Below are 19,471 nucleotides of genomic sequence, written 5' to 3' on the forward strand. Positions count from 1 at the left end.
GGCAGTAATCAGAACATTATACCACCGAGCAAACATAATAACAGAAGAACGAGACCGTAAACAAGAGGACCAACATTTACAAAATGCTTTAAAGACCTGCGGATACCCAATATAGGCAATAAACAAAGGAAAATAACAAACAACAACAGAAAGAGAAGACCAACCAAAACAAAGAACCAGAAATCCAGAAAAACAAGAAGCAAAACCAGTGATAACTCTTCCACATCAAAGGCATAACAGAAAAAAATAATAGCAGCAATGAAAAAGCACAACATAAACACACCAACAAAACCATACACAACTGTTGAAAAAGACTAGTGTGGCCCCTCACACTCTCTATTAGACGCTCCTATAGAGAAACCTTACATAAACAAGCGCGTGTAAACACACAGGTGCTCACATGGTGCTCTCATAAGTATGGACTTGGGCACGTTCAACACAGGTCTTAAGGCTGTGGTTGGCACTAAATGCACTGTGATTTATTATTGTGTCATAGTTCAGTAAAACAATATTGATTTTATATTTCTTCATCAGGTTGACGCAGTGATAGCTTGCTGCTGTTGTATTGTTGTGTGTTGTTTTTCTCCTTCTGCAGGTCTAGAAAAGCAGACTCTTGCTCATCATTGATTGTTTATTCTTGTGGACCCCCCCCCCCCCCCCCTAGTATACACAAATGACAAGACATCAGCAGGACACAAGCGTGGAGTCATTTATGAAATCCCATGCAGACTCTGCTATGAAACATACACAGGAGAAACCGGACGCCAACTCAACACACGAACAATAGAACATAGAAAGATGTGCCAGAAAGAAACAAGCCGAAGATACACAAGAGCAGCAAAACAAGGAACAGAAAATAAATAAAGAAATCAGCCAAAACAGAGAACTGCACAAGAGAAAACCATGTACTGGGACTGGGACAAAACAAGAATCATAAACACAGAACAACAAAAATACAAAAGATGAGTTAAAGAAGCTATAGAAATGAGGACACGTGGACACAGAACCATGAACAGAGATGATGTGGTCCATACGTTAGAACACTCATGGGACTGAGTCATCGACTAGGAGGGCGCAGGCTGCAGAGGGCGACATCGTTTTCTCCTGCCCGCAGATAAAGGAGAAGGAAGTGACACTGCCAACATCAGCACAGCTCTGAGGAAGGCTACAGTATTTAGTCAAAACTTGTCAGTTAAAATAAATCTTCTACTACACTCTGATTAGAAAAAAAATATTCTTGAACTGGCTATTACATTGATTTGAAAAGATTTAGTCATTTCTTACATTTTTCTTTACCACTAGCTTGTTCTTAAACCTAATTATCTTGTTGATTTACTTTATTTTCACCTGATTAATAAAATTACTATTTTGTCTGTTTTCAACATTTTTATCGAAACTAGAAGAGAATTCTTAAAAATTGCTGCCTAACTCTAAATCCATGCACTTAGAAGTTTCTGTACTCAAACTGTACATCAATGACCAACTTTGTATTTCAATGTCTCTGTCATGGACATACATTTTTTGGGGGGTACAGGGGGGACATGTCAACTGTGTTCAAACCTTTAGAGGTCTGTTTTATGCAGCCCAGATATGCAGCTGCTGAGTTATTTGGTATCTTTTACATTTTTCAAGATTTTCTTTTTCTTTCACAGAAAAGTTTGAATTAATTATACCTTATCTTGTTCCTGCAAGCTTCAAGCAGAAAATTCAGTCTTTGCTTAAACATTAAGTCTCTGTACTGAAGGTATGTGTGTTCTAACACCTTGCAGATCCTTTTTGGTGTTCTGTTTTTATTTTCAGCAGGAACAGGTGGCAGCTGCAGATTATCTGCAAAACTAAAATTATATGAAAATCTGAACTCTGTAGATTACCTGCATTTGTGTTCAAAATAGAAACATATTTATTTTCACACGGACACAGAACTCAGATGTAAGAGACTGGACTAGACGACCAGGAGAAAGAGAAACCAACACTTTGTCCTTGCGGCTAATGCTGATTTAAACTTGAAGCTAGTTTATAAAGGAAGGGTTTGTTTCCCCACACTTTGTCTTTTTCCAACAAAAAAGGAAGGATGCTTCTAGAAGTTTTTGTTGCAGCGATTTCACCCTCACGTCAAACACACCAATACTAAATTAAATTATTATTATAATTAATGTCACATCACACTGTTAACCTAGTAAAAATATTGTGATATTCCTACAAGAAATGTACTATAAACGACATAACACGTCTCTTACGTGCTTCTGTTGTTGGGAATAAAGCCCATTAGAGTTGACATGTGAACTTCTAAATGCTTTGACATTATGTTTTTTGTTTTGTTGTGTGTTTTTTGCTTCGCAAGCAAAATTTCCCATGGAATGGCTGAATTACTAAATAAATATATGAAAAGTGATCATTTCTCAAGAAAGGGTTTCAGAATAAAATCCTGCTTGACCAAAACTACATTTTCTTTCTGTATTTTTAAATATTTGAAACCTCAGTGAGCCTCTTTGTTAGGCGCTACAGCTGTTGGGAATACAAAAAGCATCTCATGATGACGGTCTCGGGCGGTGTGAAAACAACAATAATAGTCAGATATAAAACTTAAAAAGGTTGCTGACATGAATGCATTTACTTCTTACATGTGCACATACTAGTTTAAACACTTGGATGTTTCTCTATTTAAAATTCATCATGTTGCGATAGATAGATAGATAGATAGATAGATAGATAGATAGATAGATAGATAGATAGATAGATAGATAGATAGATAGATAGATAGATAGATAGATAGATAGATAGATAGATAGATAGATAGATAGATAGATGGATAGATGGATGGATGGGTGGATGGATGGGTGGGTGGGTGGGTGGGTGGGTGGGTGGGTGGGTGGGTAGGTAGGTAGGTAGGTAGGTAGGTAGGTAGATAGATAGATAGATAGATAGATAGATAGATAGATAGATAGATAGATAGATAGATAGATAGATAGATAGATAGATAGATAGATAGATAGATAGATAGATAGATAGATAGATCTGACGTGACAGTGATACCGACGCCAGTAATAACTTTTATTTCATTAAAACTCATTTGCATTCCAGGTCTTGTCTAACATTCTCTACTAGATCACACATTTAAATTTTGAGCTGTGATAAGAGGGAACCTCTGAAGCTGCCTTTCATAAAACATTATTTCATCATGGTGATAAAAGGCAAAAAGACACAATTGGTGGGAGATTTAATTACTAATCATCTCAGTGAACTGATTAGTTGCCCTCTTTTGAACTTCTCATTTTTGCAGATGGAGATACCGCTGAAGACGTTCTGCTAAAGTCAAGCAAAAATGAATCAGAAACATTTCAGCTGCAGGATGACACAGCCATCAGGCACTCCGCCACTTTAAAAGATTAAAAAGTAGCAACGGTGAGCTGGAAACAAAGATGTCGGTGAAAAGAGGACACGTGTTAACACTTTGTGTAATATATCTCTCTTAACGTGGTGGACACCCCTTCTGCCTGCAGAGAGAGCCGATCAGTCCTGGGCAGGCGTGATGTGATTGTGATATGGAAGATGAAATTAGTGCATCCTTCAGAGAGCACTAGTGATTAAAGCGCTGAGTGTCGAAAACACACACCGAGGGAGGTGGATGGGGCTTGACTTTGAATTAAGGACATAATTAATTCAATTACTCTTTCTGATTTTTTTCCCTGTATTACATTGTTAAGTAAACCTGCACAACAGTGTGATGGACACACAGGTAGAGGGCATGCACAGCTAAAAACAACCATTTATAATCAGACTGTCAGATGAAAGGAGACTATGGGAGCTTCAGAGAAATACCAGTGAGTTAATATCTGAGCTAATAGATCCAGGACAGCCTGCTGCAGCTCTAGATTCCTCTGGGCTTCCTGACAGCAAACAGCAAAACTTTGATTTTAAATTTGTGAAAAAAAAAACAAATAAAGAAAAACTACATCAGGCCGTTCCCTGCAGAAAAAAGAGGTGTTGAGCAGCACCAGGCCTTCTCACAAATACACAATCCAGAAGATAAAGAGCTAATCTTAGTTATAATATTTGCACTGCTGTTTAAAATTATAGTTATCAAATGAATACAGTTTTCATAATTATAAATCTATGAAACTTAAAAGTTAAGTGGGTCCTTAAAGACCAAAAGTCTAATTTGCAATGAAGTCCCAACAAAAATCAGACACTTCATCGCTACAGAAATGTTAAAACTGCCACCAGTAGTTCATCAGGATCACAATGGTAACCAAGATTAAGATCACCATGGTAACCCCCCACCTGTATTTCTCATTCCTCAACAGCAAATCTAATTAAAAAGCAGACAGAAACAAAGATTAAATCAACTGTTGCATGAAAACTAGGAGAAATATTATTTACAAATATATTTGGATTTTTACTGCTCAAGGGTTCATTGTGTCCTCAAACACCTAAGAAGGAGCTGAACGTGTAAAAACCACTGAAGAAGAGGATCAGGACGTCTTAGCTATTTGATGTTAAGCTGAAAACCTAATTTATTGTTTTGAATGGATGAGACTGGGACACCTTTAATTTGATGAATGGTTTTTCAGATTGACTTTTCTGCCCAGAGCGGCGCTGCAAGGCAGCTCGTAAAGCCTCGGCCAGATCTATCATCACAACCATGAATATTAATAAACAGCTCTTCTTTTACATTATTAACATACCATTTCCGCCCAATAACAAAATTTATGATTGCTGAGCGACATGCAGAATTTTAAACCTGCAGCGTAAAATTCGCTGGTTGCCATGGCAGCGCCACATAAATGGAGAAAAAGGCTCCAGAAATGCCGTCATAAATAAAACACCACAGTTTAAGAGACAGGCTTAATTAGCTTCACTTTGTTGCAATTTAGAACTGCACCGCGGGGTATTAACCCTCGACTAGGATTTTAATTAATTACCTAGGGGCTCGCTGAGCATCTTGGGTTTGTTATTTTTCTCTTTGTTTTATTCTTCCTCTTCAAGGACATTCAGCTCAGTTGTTTTCCCAAAGTGTTTTAGGCTTTTGGGGGTGTTTTTTTCACCCCGTACTGTGTGAACAAGTTCGGTGAAGAGAAATAAACTGAGAGAAAAAAGCTGGAGAACGCTGTGGATCAGGGATGTGATGCTAATGGGATCGCTATCGGAGATGTCTCAAAGTCTAAACAGAATCCTTAAAGGCTGAGAGCCTTCAAAGTAAAAACACGTGAAACTGTTCTCTGATCAGTGACTCTGTACAGATATACTGTGTGTGCTTGGTAAACAAATCACTTTTCATATTCACTCACATTTGCAACATTGCAGGCAAACACGTGGATTCCAATGCTTTGAAAATAGAAATCGCTTAAAAAAACAAGCAGCAAGTGAGAATAGAAAAAATCAATCAGAGCCGTCTTTGCCTGTGCTTCAAGTCTAACACAAATAGCAACTAGTCAGATATAAACTAAGCAACTCAAACAGAGCAGGCTGAACATTTCAAAAATTGATTGAATCGTCTGTAATTTGGCTACAATTCCTCTCGCCACCGTGTCGGTGCTACACACAAAGCATCATAATGCAATAAGAGCGACATCTTCTGTGAGCTGCTGAACTCAGCAGCTCATCACAGGGCCAACACACAAGTTATTCATGCTCACGGGGGATAGTTTGCATTTTTTTAAGAGAGTTTATGTGGAAATGTTATGAACAATTAATATCTTACCTGTTGTAGAGAACTGTATGGCTTCGGTCTGGAGAAACACATTATTTCTGAGTGAATAAACACACCGACAGCGAACTCACGGAGAAGCTAGCTGCTGTCTAAAAATAACAACTTATATAAAAGCTAGTTTAGAAACCTCGGCATGCTGTGAATTTGACGCTGTGCTGTTATTTAAATGCAAATGTGTCGTTATTTGTAGTAAATGGCAATGTAATGTGACTGACTGCATATTACTGATTTATAAAACAGCTTTCATGTGACATTAAAGGAGTGTTTAACAGGAAACTATTGGTGCCACTGTGGCTCACCATTACCTGGTCATGCATGTTCTCAATGAGGTTGTGCAAAGACCTCAAACAATAATGATAAAATGAGGCATTTCACGTAGTATAGGCATATATTATATATATATATATATATATATATATATATATATATATATATATATATATATATATATATATATATATATTATCTTTAAGGGTGTGGAAGACTGAAAAACCATTTTTAATGATTATTTCTGATTATAATCAGTCACTGTGAGTTTTTCATGCAGGCTGAACATGAAAATAGTCTCCTACACATATCTCCTGCATTTGCTTCTGATTGAAAATAGATGATGAAACTCTAGGATTAGAAAGCCTGACAGATCGTCGCTTAACATTCATGGGCTCACCCATCTTGACATAGGACGGAGGAGTCTACTTTTGGTTTAGCATCCAAGAATGAGCAGACAACATCCCGACTAGTAAAAGCTAACAGTTAGCATTAGCAACTCCACCACACAGCAGAAGGTCCTCCAGGCTTGTGTCATTTGTGGAGATAAAACATCCACATTGCAAGTCAGTGGTAGAGTTGCATTGTTGCTTTCCCAATCTGAGACAAGAAGCCCAAATATCAGGAAATAAGAGTCCAAAACTTGCCGTCCGCTGCCACTCTCTGCTGCAGCTGACTTGTCTGCACTAATCCAAGCAATTCTGGATTATTTTTGCCTCAAGTACAGCTTGCAAGGTGGTGATAAAAGGCAAAAAGAAACAATTGGTGGGAGATTTAATTACTAATCATCTCAGTGAACTGATTAGTTGCCCTCTTTTGAACTTCTCATTTTTGCAGATGGAGATACCGCTGAAGACATTCTGCTAAAGTCAAGCAAAAATGAATCAGAAACATTTCAGCTGCAGGATGACACAGCCATCAGGCACTCCGCCACTTTAAAAGATTAAAAAGTAGCAACGGTGAGCTGGAAACAAAGATGTCGGTGAAAAGAGGACACGTGTTAACACTTTGTGTAATATATCTCTCTTAACGTGGTGGACACCCCTTCTGCCTGCAGAGAGAGGCGCTAAGTCCTGGGCAGGCGTGATGCGATTGTGATATGGAAGATGAAATTAGTGCATCCTTCAGAGAGCACTAGTGATTAAAGCGCTGAGTGTCGAAAACACACACCGAGGACAACATCCCGCTTGCAAGGCATTCATTCCTACCAGAGACCACTGCAAATGTATTGATTAAATGAGAAAACCACACCGTTAAAATAAAAGTCAAAGACAGTCCAACAGCCAAGAAGGGAGGCGTCATCTACAACAGGCTTGAGAGCGATCAACTTTACCACCAAGTTGCCTTTGAGAGAATATTGTTCAGTGGGAGGAAACCAGAGTACCTGCAGAAACCCAGCATGCATATGGTGGGTCTGAAAGCTTTGTAACGTTGCAGCCCTAATATTTTATTATCATCATAAAAAGAAGGTCCACATGACCCACCACATTTCTTGCCATCATTTTATGTTAGGAAATTATTTAGCCATATCTGTTCAAATAAAACCTCGGAACAATAAATGTTACCAGCAGACAAAAGAAAAATACTCCTTACATTAACATTTCCCACGAATCAGACAAAGTCAGAAGATGTAAAATGAATGAACTATATAAAGCTTTTTTGTTTGTTTGTTTGTTTGTTTGTTTGTTTGTATGAACATCAGTTCAGACAGCAAAGAAAATCAAACTGTGCAAATTAGTGTCAAACACAGAGGCAGCAAAACACAAAGTGTTGGCAACAATGGCCTGTAACATGAATCACAAAGTCGCAAAATGTAGAGAAAAAAACATGTTGATTCATTTCCTTGCCTGATGAAGATAAAACATCAAGACCTGCACAGTTCACACATAAAATTAAATTATTCAGCATACATCCAGAACTAAATCTGCAACAGCTCAGAACAGAAATAGACCAAAATCAAGAAATCCCAACTAGAGCAGTGGAAAAGCCATAAAAATTTCAAAACTTTATAAATTAAAAATAGCTTCAGACGTGTACGTCATGCAATTCACAAGTAATATTCAGGGGGAAAGTAATTTCATATTTTAATAAACATTGGACTTTGTGTGAAGATTTAAACCCAAATGTTTTGGATCTGAGGACATGAGGTTATCTGGTGAGGGTAGAGGATGCAGAAGAGATGGGGCTAAATAGAGACAGATGATTGGCTGTGGCAACACCTGGAGAGAAAAGAGGATTTTTAAACTGAGGTTACATATTTAAGGACACATTCAATTAACATCCTCTCATAGTAAAGAAATCAAAATAAATAACTCAATAAAAAAGAAAAAATATATACAATGAGGAACTAGGACAACACTTTGCTGCCCCCTACTGGAGGAACACTTTGGATTTTTTGTGCTCTTTCACTTCTCCACTTTCATTTTATTACAGCATTTATTTACTTATTAGAATGTCATAATAAATTATTCCTATTTGTTCAGGCATCACTCTCTTGAAGCTCGCCAAGGCTGTCAGGTCAACAATGCTGAAAATGAATTTGTTTCAGAATAAAAGCATGATCTGCAGAATGTGCTGTACAAATCTGAAATTTCAGCAGATTACCTGCTCCTGAGTCAGTTATTTTTGGCTTTTTGCATGTTCGGACGCCGAATATATAAAAACTGTGTGTGTGTGTGTGTGTGTGTGTGTGTGTGTGTGTGTGTGTGTGTGTGTGTGTGTGTGTGTGTGGAAATAAACACACAACATTCTGCAGAAATTTGTTTTGTTGGTTTAGCTCCAACATCAAACATTTGGATTTTTAAAAAGTATTTAACATAATTAGGTATTGATAAATTAGGTTATTCCCAAATTTAATCATTTCCATTTTTACTTAGTCCTCTGCTGCCTTCAGACAATAAATCACATCTTATGTTAATTTCAGAGCAGTTGGTGAAATAACTTCACTTCAACAGCATCTTGCTACTTTCACTTCATTAAAGTTTAAAAGGTCTCTGCTGGCTGAACAGAGCCAGCGCTGTACCTGTATCAGCTTCCAAGCCTGAAATAAAGACCTCGGATTAATTTTTGATCGTACCTACTCAAAACCAGAGCGAGTGTGATCAATATTGTTTACAGCTGTAGTGACGAGAGAAAAAAAACAGAATCAATGAGCAAAGCAGGCAAATCTCTTACTGTGGAAAAATCAATTCCCAAAGAGGAAAGCGGTTTGGACTTTTATTTGCTCCATTTTTCATCCTCTGTTTCGTACAGATGGCTCAGAAGAGAAACTGTCGGACAAATGCAGATTATAGACAAAACGCTAAATAAGATTTAAATCAACCTCTAAAATTCAGTTTATCAAATCCAAATGTGTCACAGACCAATGGCTGCACAATAAACTTGAGTTGCTGCAACAACCGAAACAACAGATCGACTGTTACCTTTAATTAAATCGTATTTTCAAAGCAATGATCTAGAAACTCCTTTTATGTAGACACTGCAGCAGAACAAAGTCGGGAATGTTTTCATCCCAAACACCTTTGCCAGTTCTTACAAACCCACATTTGACAAAAATAATCATTTTAAAGATAAAAAAAAAAAGTATTTTGGGTTTTGCCATTTTCCTGATTAAACATCCTGTTCAACCCCCAGGGCTGGTGTCCTAAACTGCAAAATAAAAATAGCCTGCATTATGGCCCTGAACAAAGCCCTTTGTACTCACCATGTTGAAACAGAAATACATGAACAAAAAGCTCCTGCAGGACAGCAGTCATAATCCTAAAGGACTTTTATTTAAACTTTACTCATTTTATTTTTAGAGCACTAATTCACAACAAAAACCATCTCAGAGATTTCTGCATTAAATAAAGTCCAAGTCAAATCCAGCTCTTTTAATCCAGCTCATTCAATGGTCAGATTAAAATTCAGTTCAGATACAATCATTCAAATTCAGATACATTCCACATTTATCCATAATCTCAGTCTAATTAGATTCATTAAATCGGTCATCATTACAAAAACCCAAGAAGTCCAATTTTTATTTCATCCAAAATGTTATAAATTTGTACCAATGATCATTAATAATAATCAACGTCTCAGATGATCCAAATATAAAGAAAAAAAACCACTCATCACAATAATAAAAAATATGAGGCTTAGTATTTCCTACTACTGCTGCGTTTAATATCTGCTGCCTTTACTCCACGAGAGTGAGACGCACCGTTAACACTGATCTGGCTGTAAACAGAACATGTCCTGTTCACAAAATACTTCAACTCATCTTCTGCCCAACAGCATCTCACTGGGCTGCGGCTGTCGGGCGTGTGCATTTGTACGTCTCCAGCGAGCCCAGTAAGTCTCTGATGTGCATGATGATGGAGTCCCTCAAGAGGAACAATTAGTAACCTGCAGCAGGTTGAACATGAAAAATCTAACCTCTAGAACACCATAAAAAGCCACTTTAACCATTTGCATGTAAATGATAAACATTTTGATATAAAAGAACATAAACATCATCATCCACTTTACAGAAAAGAACATCTTTGTTATTTTGAAGTATCGAATATATTAGCTGCTGTTTAATATTTCAGTTGTAACCAACATGGCCACCTTCTAGAGCGCAGCTTTGTTGTTCTAATGGAAACAAGACCTATGTTTTATTTGGCAAATATTTCCTAGTTCAGCTTCAAGTTCTCCTAAAAAGGATGGAAATAACTTGAGATGTGGCCTATTGAAGTCAGGTTTCCATCAAGTGCCTGTTGAGTATGTGTCAGTTATAAAGACTAGAAATGCTCTCTCATAGGGATTAAAGCAGCTTTTTAACATAATTCAAAATTTATACAATAAAATTTTTTATTTTGTGCTATAAAGCCAGCTGATCCAGATTTCTCAGTCCTTAAAACAGATTTCCTACTCCTGTATTTAAGAATTAGTCTCTAGAGCTACATTGAAAAGACCAAGCAGCAGATAAACCAGGCTAAAGGCAGCAGAAAGCATTGTTGTGTGATCTGTTAATAATGGGCATTTGAACAGACGCATAAGACATAAGATAATGTTTTAAAGCTTTTTAGTCTCAAGAATAAATTCATGTTTTACAGTTATTTTAATGTGGGGTTTTACCTAATTGTAATTAATATTTTATTTTTAATGCGGCAAAAATACATTATGTTACTTTCTATTCATAAAAATTAGAGATGCACCAATTTTCTCAGCTGGTTTCTGTTTGATTTCCCCTTTTTCTGACTTAAAAAAGGGGGGAAAAAACCAGGGTGAACATCACAGACGATTTTGATGCTGTGATTCAGATTTTAGTTTAATCAATACAGTTTTAGAATATCTTAAAATAAAACATTTGAATCGAATGATTCACAAAAAGACCAAGAAAAGTTCCAGTCCTGTAAACTTGTAGCAGTAGCTGCTAATTTCCACCTGCAGCAGTCAGAATAGACTTTTTTTCCCTTCTCTTTGTGTTTGAGTAATAAATGAGCGTCACCAGGAATAAAACAACTGTTCAGAATGCCTCAGCCTTATAGAACCAAAGCCTGTCTTCTTTAACATCTTTGATGTAAAAATATATCTATCTAAATGTTTGGAAACAACAAAAAGACCATTTCAACCTCTTATCCTGCTCAACATGAACCAGTGACACCAGCTTCCTTTCTCATTGGTATCTGCAAATATTCACAAATATTACTGAACCCTTGACAAGCCAGCTATTTTTTATCGTTAGACCGAACTTTTCTTTTTCACCCCCAATCATCAGATGGTACGCAATCTGATTAGAGCTGGTCCAAATGGGGACACGTTATTTGTCCAGTAAAGTAAAGACCTTTGTGAAGATTTAAAGTGATGTTACACAAAAGCTGCTATAAACCTGCGGGGTCCAATCCTGGTCCTCAAGCGCTGCTATCATGTTTTTGCAGTTTCCTGGTTCAGACACACCTGACAGAGCAGATGTAGAACTTCCCCATGCTGTACAGAAGCCTGCTAAAGGTAGTCACAAACAAAGTCGGCTGGTGCATCTCTAATAGATATGGGAACCTGCTAAACTTAAAAGATTAGTGCTTTGACCTTTTTAGTCTGAGGAGGATCTGCCAGACAGATTAACACAGACCCGACTGCTGTTGGGTCGTTTAAATCCCTTTTGCTTGTGTGCAGAAGGCAGAGGGGACTGTCCAGAACAAGAGCTACTCAAATATGGAAAAGGTCAGCTAAAAATAAGGAGTTGCTTAATGTCCCCGTCTTGACCCTGAGCCGAGGGGAGCAGAGCACGGCGAGTTAAATATAAAACCTGGTGGTTTTCTGTGTCTCGCCTCTGCAGCACTTCACTGCTCCATTTCCATGTCAGTGCAGCATTGTTGCTCTCCTCTTATCCACAAACCTCAGGAGAAGGAGAGAGAGAGAGAGGAGGCTCCAGATGGGAATGAAGCTGAATAAATACAGTAGTGTATCATTACACACAGGAAAAAGTCCTGCTTCATTGTGCCAACCCAGAGAAATGGCACTGAACACCATCCTCTTCTCTAGGTCATAAAAAGGTCGACGTTTAATTTGAATCCTTAAATAATCAAGTTTTTAAAAATGTGACTCAAAAAAAGCACATCTGATCATAAAACACATCCCTTTGTGCTCTCTCCCAAGAGTCTTTTTAGATTTAGTACCATGGCAACATCCTCAGTGGACTTCCTTTTTTTTTTTAACAATGTTTGGTAGAACTTGGTGCTGAAGGTCCACAAGTCCTCGTCAAAAGGTCCAAAAATGCTCCCTGCAGTCCGCGGGGATGTTACATCCTGTTAGTACTTATTAATCCCAAAGATCCTGACGCCGTGCAGCTGTGGTAGTTTGGGGATGAGCACGGTGATTAAGGACACTGTGTTGACCACAAAGTGGACTCTGTCGTATTTGGTGTAGAAGCTGGTTAATATGTACCTGAATCAGAAAGAGAAAAAGACTTCTGTTCAATCAGACAGCATGTCTCTAATTGGCACATCCCCGTGGAATGTGCATCAGCCAAACAAACAAACAAAAAAAAAACTGTTCTAAAAACTCCTTTAATATAAATTTCTAAACATTTTTTTCTTGCTTTTGCAAACAGATGTTCTAAATATTTCACAAGTAATAGCTTCAGATCTTTACCTGCCCATCTCTGTGTGGGAACTAGGTTGTGATTGGGCCCCAGAAAGCACTTCTGGATTCTGTTCCACCTGATTTCACTTAAATAAGTGGTTGATTCTTCCCGCAGACAGCAATTAGACCGAACCACGACCCGGCTGAACTCTGGATCTGGGGAGTCACGTTCTTCCACGTCTCCTTTAATTTAGCCTTTGGTTCAGATCTTCATACGTTTTTCTACTTAGTGATACCTTCACACACTTTAGTCCATTGGGTCTCCTGTCCAGACTATGGTGCCACTCATTCTTAATGAATGAATGCATGAACCACATCCTCCAGGTGCTGTTGTGTTAAACAGCTTGTATGAGTCGTGGTTCCGTCTCGCTGGAATATGAAGTCATTGGGATGAAAACGGCGACAGTCAAGTTTAAATGAGGTCAAATGAAAGCTAGAGCTGCATCTTATTAGCTTGACAATCATTCCATGCGTGAATATATAGTCTGGCTACAACCCATAGACAGAGCTCGGTCATGGGGCAGAATCTACGGTTGTCTTTCAAACCGTCGCTGCAGGCAACTGGACGGCGCTAGGACCCATCAGAGCAATGAACATGACATAGTAGTTGCTATGGAATCACTCAACGGGGCAGTCCACCATACACCGTTCTTTTTTTAAATAAAGGACTCAAGTTCTTCCAACCGCTCACCTATTAAAGAAAAACTGAAGTCTGAGTTGTCCAAAGTTGACAACAAAGCTGTTTTTAATGAGCACCATAATTTACCTACCGCCATTTTTGTAGTTTTGCTCCTTTGCAGCAGTGCTGTTGTAATGGCCCTAAGCCTGTCCAACGCCTCTCTACAAACTTGAAGCCTGCTTCACACTGGAAGTGTCAGCAGAACAACAGTGGAACATTGCTGCTTCAAATAGAACCCAGTCTGTAGCGCTGATCCAAACCGGCTGTAGTGCGGAAAATTTCAAGTGCGTCCCAGAAGTAGCACAACGCTCTGCTAAAGATAGGATTGGGTTCTATATTATCTGTGAGCCACTTCAGGGACATTTCAGTTTCCACAGTTACACACGGTTTTGGTGTAAAATGTCTGGTAATTTTCAAAATAAAAGACTATTGCAGCAATGCAATTTGATATCTGTGTAGATTACATCAATACATACTGTATGACCTAACGGCTTATTTATTCCCAGCATCTCAAGTGATGTAACGGTGTGTTTTTCAAGGCTTTAATCCTGGTAGTGGAGAGGAACAACATTAAATATGACATACCTCTTGTATGTTGATTTTATTTCCCTGTTTTCATTGGTTCACTCTATCCCTTGTTTTACCCATTTGTCTTCTACTAGAATGTTTTACCTTTTTTGTAATTTGTAATTTGAATTGCTTTTATTTTCGATTTATTCACCATATTTAACTTTCTCTTGTACCATGTTCAACGCCTTGGGCTTCCCGATAGGGTTGCAGAAGGCGCTTTATAAAAAAAGCTTTGATTTGATTGATTGATCAAACAAGGGGTTGTATCAACTAGTCGACTTCACTGCTCTGTAGTGACTTTTTATGCCTGTCATCAACTAGTCGCTGTCACGTGATAATGACCGACAAGATGCGGTCCTCGGAAAAGACAGCAGGTGACAAGCCCCTGCACGTTGGGAGGCGATGCGCTGTGCCAGAGCGTCTGTATCTGACACCCGCTGTAAAACGAACATTTGACTGAATTGGGACGTTAACCCTCTTGCAACTTAACCTTCCCCTCACCCCCATCTTAACCTTAACCAGCTTGCGCATGCAAAGCTCTGATAGTTGACGCGCTCCAGACATCTGCGTCCTGAGCACGGCCACAGTAACATTATCAAATTAGGTGTCGCCACCTCAAAAACAAATTTAACGTGAGATTGTTCATGTCAGCTCATTTCCTTTTATGTTTTCTGCCTTTTATTTGTGCGTGATGCGTTTTGCTGCTGTGGAGCGGAGCGCATCACCTGTTTTCTCCTCTGGTGACGCACCTCACCGGTGCGGCCGGCACGCAGCGCGCACTCTGCTGCTTTTGCGGTTGGTATCTTTTAGAATTGCAGTTCAAAGGTAACTCATAAGGTGCAGGGTTTCCCCCAGAAAATGAGTAAAGCCTGGCGGCTTTTTGAAGTATCCACCCCCCCCCCACCCCACCCCACCCCCACCCCCACCCCCACTCCTCTTTGAGAGCGGGGGTGGGGGGGGTGCACACGTTCCGCTGCTGTTTCTCACCAGTATCAGCTGATGGAGAGCTCTAGTTTCGTTGCGCCGTTGGTGTCAGCGGACACTGTAGGGTCGGGGAGGGGGGCGGGGCATGACGCTTAGCCTAGCGGGTGGGCAAGCAAAGCCTGGCGGGCCGCCAGGCTTATAAAGCCCTGGGGGAAACCCTGAATATGAAGCCAGGTAGCAGTTTTTCTTTAGGATTGAGAAGAGATGTAGGAAGATAATAAACAGAGACAGGACAGAAAAATAGTCAAAGAAAAAAATTTTCGTTATTGTATCTGGTGGTTGCGACAAACAGACACCATTGAAGGTAATCTGAAGTGAGGAACAGAAAATGAAATAATTATTTTAATGTTCAGAGCAGCAGAAACTCAGAGTTGCTGCAGGCGCATCGGTGAGTTTGCGGCCGCTGTGCAGGGGAAGGAGGGAGAGAGCTGAAGCAGGGAACAGTAAAGATGCAGAAACTACTGTTGTTAAAAGAGATGTGTTTAGCTTAGAAAATGTGGGCACAACTTTAACTGTCAAAAACTCCAGCGACCCCCGACGTGTATGACGTCATCAACGACTAGTCGAAGTTGACTCGATTTTCATTACTTGACGGTCGACTTTAAAAAAAATTATGTCACGCAGCCCCTACATCAAACATGATCCTTCTTCCTTTTGGTTTAATGGTGGATGGCATAAACAAACTGTGACCTTTGAAGTCTCGAGGGATCCTGTTATCTCGCAACTCTGACCAGGAGGATGGTGGAGAAGCTGCTCTGCGGCTGAGACTCAATCAGTGTTGACTGGCACGCAACGAATCATGCAAGTAATCTATTCTACTGCTGTTAAGCACTGCTGATGCCTCCTGTGCAAAGGAGGCATAGGAACACTGCGGCTGGCTGAGCCCAAAGCAGTTAGATCCAATGGTAGACCTGCTGATGCTACAGAGAAACATAGCTAGACCTACCTGCTACTGCTACCATTTGTTTAGATTTCTAGGCTGACATTTTGTCACTCAAATCACAAATTTGATCAATGACAAGCAAATATATGAAACCAGAGTTCCAGGAAATGTTTAGAACATGTCTATGGTCAAACAAGATAATTTTCATTAACCCTCCCACTGTTCTAATGAGTGTGACCCCGTGAGGAAAGTGTACCATTGAGCAGGGTTGATGGTTTATCCCTTGGATCCATGTGGCAGGGGTGAGGAGTGAGCACCACCTCACCCCTGCCACGTGGATCCAAGGGATAAACCATCAACCCTGCTCAATGGTACACTTTCCTCGCGGGGTCACCCATAAAGACAGTGGTAGGGTTAAATTCCAAAAGGTTTTTAAACTAATTATAAAATCTTCACATTTTCCCACAAACTACATGATGTTAGATTGTGAAGACTTCATATTCTAATCAAAAACTCTTGAAAAAAGACATTTAACACCCTTGTTTCTAATTACCAATGAAACAGATTTTATGCATTCCCCTCAGAATAAACAAACTTGAAACCTTCCAATTTTCACCTTTTCTTCATTTACAGAACATGAATGTTAAGTGGCTTCAATAACAAACTCAAACACGGTTGTGCTGTGTTGACGTGTTGGACTTTTATGAGTATGAATAGATCAGATGAACATATAAAGAGAAAAAAATAACTCTCTGCAGGTGCTCCTTTACTCCAAATAGAACTTAAAGAACAATTCCTGCTGGCACTGGTTGCAAAACAAAATGACAAATGCTGCAGAAACAAAATGTACACCTGCAAAACTGCTCTCATTACAGTATTCCTGCTGAGCTGGCAAATCAGCCCCAGGGAACCAAAGTACCTCCTGTAAACTGAACTCTGATGGTAATGGGGAGAATGGGCCAGGAAGACAGTAAGAGGCACTCCTGCTCAGGATAAGCCCTTTACCAATTGGGGGGCTTGGATAATAAGGGCAAAGCAAGACCTGAAATGTGCCAACTGGCTTCATGAACGCAAAACTAGGAGCTGCTATATTTGCACGTTGTAGTGACAACTTTAAACTAGGATTTATTCTAGTTTCTACCTCCACTTCATATTTCTGAAGCATGGCGCTCCTGCCTCAGGGAGCATTTCTTTACATGAATGTGTAGCTGTGACTCATTTCCACCAACCAGGCTACTTACAGAACAATAGGTGTGATGGTGAGGAACTTGCGTGAAGCAGTGAACTGCACGCCGTAGTCCATCTGCTCCCAGTGCGTCAGGAGGCGAGCCTTGCCCTGATCCGGGGTCTCAAAGGGCGTTCCTTTGACCGTGTGTAGCAGAAGGTACATGCACTGGAAAAGGACAAAAACAATGAGGAAATCAGATGAAAATGCATGTCTTTCTGCAGGGAAGCAAAACAGTCCCGTTTGGATAGGGATAAGGACTCTTGACTCATGGATTAAACCTAAAAATAGACACATTTATGAGATTAAGAGCACTTTGGAACTGAATGGGGAAATACCAGATGATCTAATTCTGAAGGATTTCGTGCCCCTACGTATTCACAAAGAACATGGCAAATAAATCACAGCCAAACAATGGATATCACCTCTGACTTCACTTAACCCAAAGCCTCCAACTAAACCAGACCTACTGCAGATTAAACCGGTCACTAAGACTACTGCTTCACTGACCAGATTATGGATGAGATTGGTGAGAGTCCAGACTACAGGTACGCTGACAAAGGGGATGCTAAGAAGGATGATGTGAAGGAGACCGATCCCCAGGATGTAGGATAGCCACATCCCCCTGCTGTTCATCACCCTGGTGTTGGGGTTCACCTCGCTGTGCGCCGTACCCACATTCATGATGCAGGGAGGGGGTAGAAGTCAGTCAGCTGAAACAGAAGAGACAAATAACTATTTGGGTTTGAAAGTCTAAAAACCCTCAGCCTTTAATTTCAGATGTAAAGTCAACTTTGGGTTTTTAAGGCAGTAGGTCCCAGCCAGCCTGATGCTACAGGCATACGTAAACACCTGTCAGCCAATCAGAAGAGTTTGCACATAAAACAGGGCATGTGTCGGAGAGTTTAACTTCTTACGTGAAAATAAACAAGCTCATTCATGCATTTTGTCTGACTAAACCTGAACAAGGGTTAATGTTTAGCCCACAGGAGCTAGAAGTGTTATCATGCATGCTAGTTTGTGTTGAGTAAACATGATTTATACTCACGGGGGAGGAAAACGGGCTGAACTACGACCTGTGCGGGGACACCAGTCCGTTATCACAGTTTTTGTGTAACCGCTGTGCTCCGTTATGTAACTGAGAGGCTCACAGGGCGACGCTCCGGTGTTCGCATCAGTCACCCGGTACCACCTCTCACCTCCGGACAGGTTTCCAAGTTACCGTCCGCTCGGAAAGGCAGCAAACATCGACACTCGTCCACTCCGAGTTCGTCTTTAACCACCAGCTGCTAACAACACGGCGCAGTCCACAGAGAAACGTCATATATATTGACTTTCACGGCCACGCACTTGAGCTGAGGTTTTGCTCGTCGCACTTTGCGATGATTGGTTGCGCTCTGTCACGTGGTCTGAACTGACCTATCACCGGTTGATGCAATGAGAGAACGTGGACTACGCCCCCCAATGACGCAACAGAAGAGGCGGGGTTAACGAGCTTGGTTGACAACCAAAGGCTTTTATTAATAACAGCAAACGTTCTTGAATTATTTATTTGAATGTAAATAAACTGTTTAATAATTCGGGTTCATCTAATTATCTAGAATATTCTGTATGTATCTAAATATGGCTGCTGCCTTGCAGCGAGAAGGTCCTGGGTTCACTTCCCGGCCTGTGATCTTTCTGCATGGAGTTTGCATGTTTTTCCTGTGCATGCGTGGGTTCTCTCCGGGAACTCCGGCTCCCACAGTCCAAAAACATGACTGTTAGGTTAATTGGTCTGTCTAAATTGTCCGTGTGTGTGTGTGTGTGTGTGTGTGTGTGTGTGTGTGTGTGGTTGTTTGTCCTGTGTGTCTCTGTGTTGCCCTGTGATGGAATAGCTCTCTGTCCAGGATGTACCTGGAGACGGTCAGAGCCCCCCACCCCCGCGTCCCTACATGGACAAGCGGGTTCAGAAAAAGGATGGATGGATGGTATCTAAATATTTGAAGATATTCCTCATATCTGCATATTGTCGCTGTCGAAAATGCTAAATCTTTAAGTGCTCTG

The 19,471-nt window shown here is 40.1% G+C and overlaps 1 protein-coding gene across 6 annotated transcripts in view; it reads right to left on the bottom strand.

Moving 5' to 3' along the window:
* The window catches only part of ormdl3 (ORMDL sphingolipid biosynthesis regulator 3), a 74,701-nt gene extending 55,995 nt beyond the window's left edge, over positions 1-18,706 (bottom strand). For 3 of the 6 annotated variants that reach the window (XR_011516920.1, XR_011516919.1, XR_011516921.1), the window contains exon 1: positions 17,442-17,572. Coding sequence is in view for 3 of the 6 variants with exons in the window: in XM_015962661.3 (XP_015818147.1) it covers positions 12,751-12,886; positions 17,442-17,593; positions 17,936-18,109 (462 nt within the window). In the remaining 3 variants the exon portion in view is untranslated. Of the gene's footprint in view, positions 1-12,529; positions 12,887-17,441; positions 17,594-17,935; positions 18,139-18,473 lie in introns of those variants that run through there. The other 3 variants (XM_070545770.1, XM_070545769.1, XM_015962661.3) reach the window with 2 other exon arrangements.
* Positions 18,707-19,471: the final 765 nt, after the last annotated feature.

The sequence above is a fragment of the Nothobranchius furzeri genome, chromosome 16 (genome assembly GCF_043380555.1).
Source record: "Nothobranchius furzeri strain GRZ-AD chromosome 16, NfurGRZ-RIMD1, whole genome shotgun sequence".
NCBI lineage: Eukaryota > Metazoa > Chordata > Actinopteri > Cyprinodontiformes > Nothobranchiidae > Nothobranchius > Nothobranchius furzeri.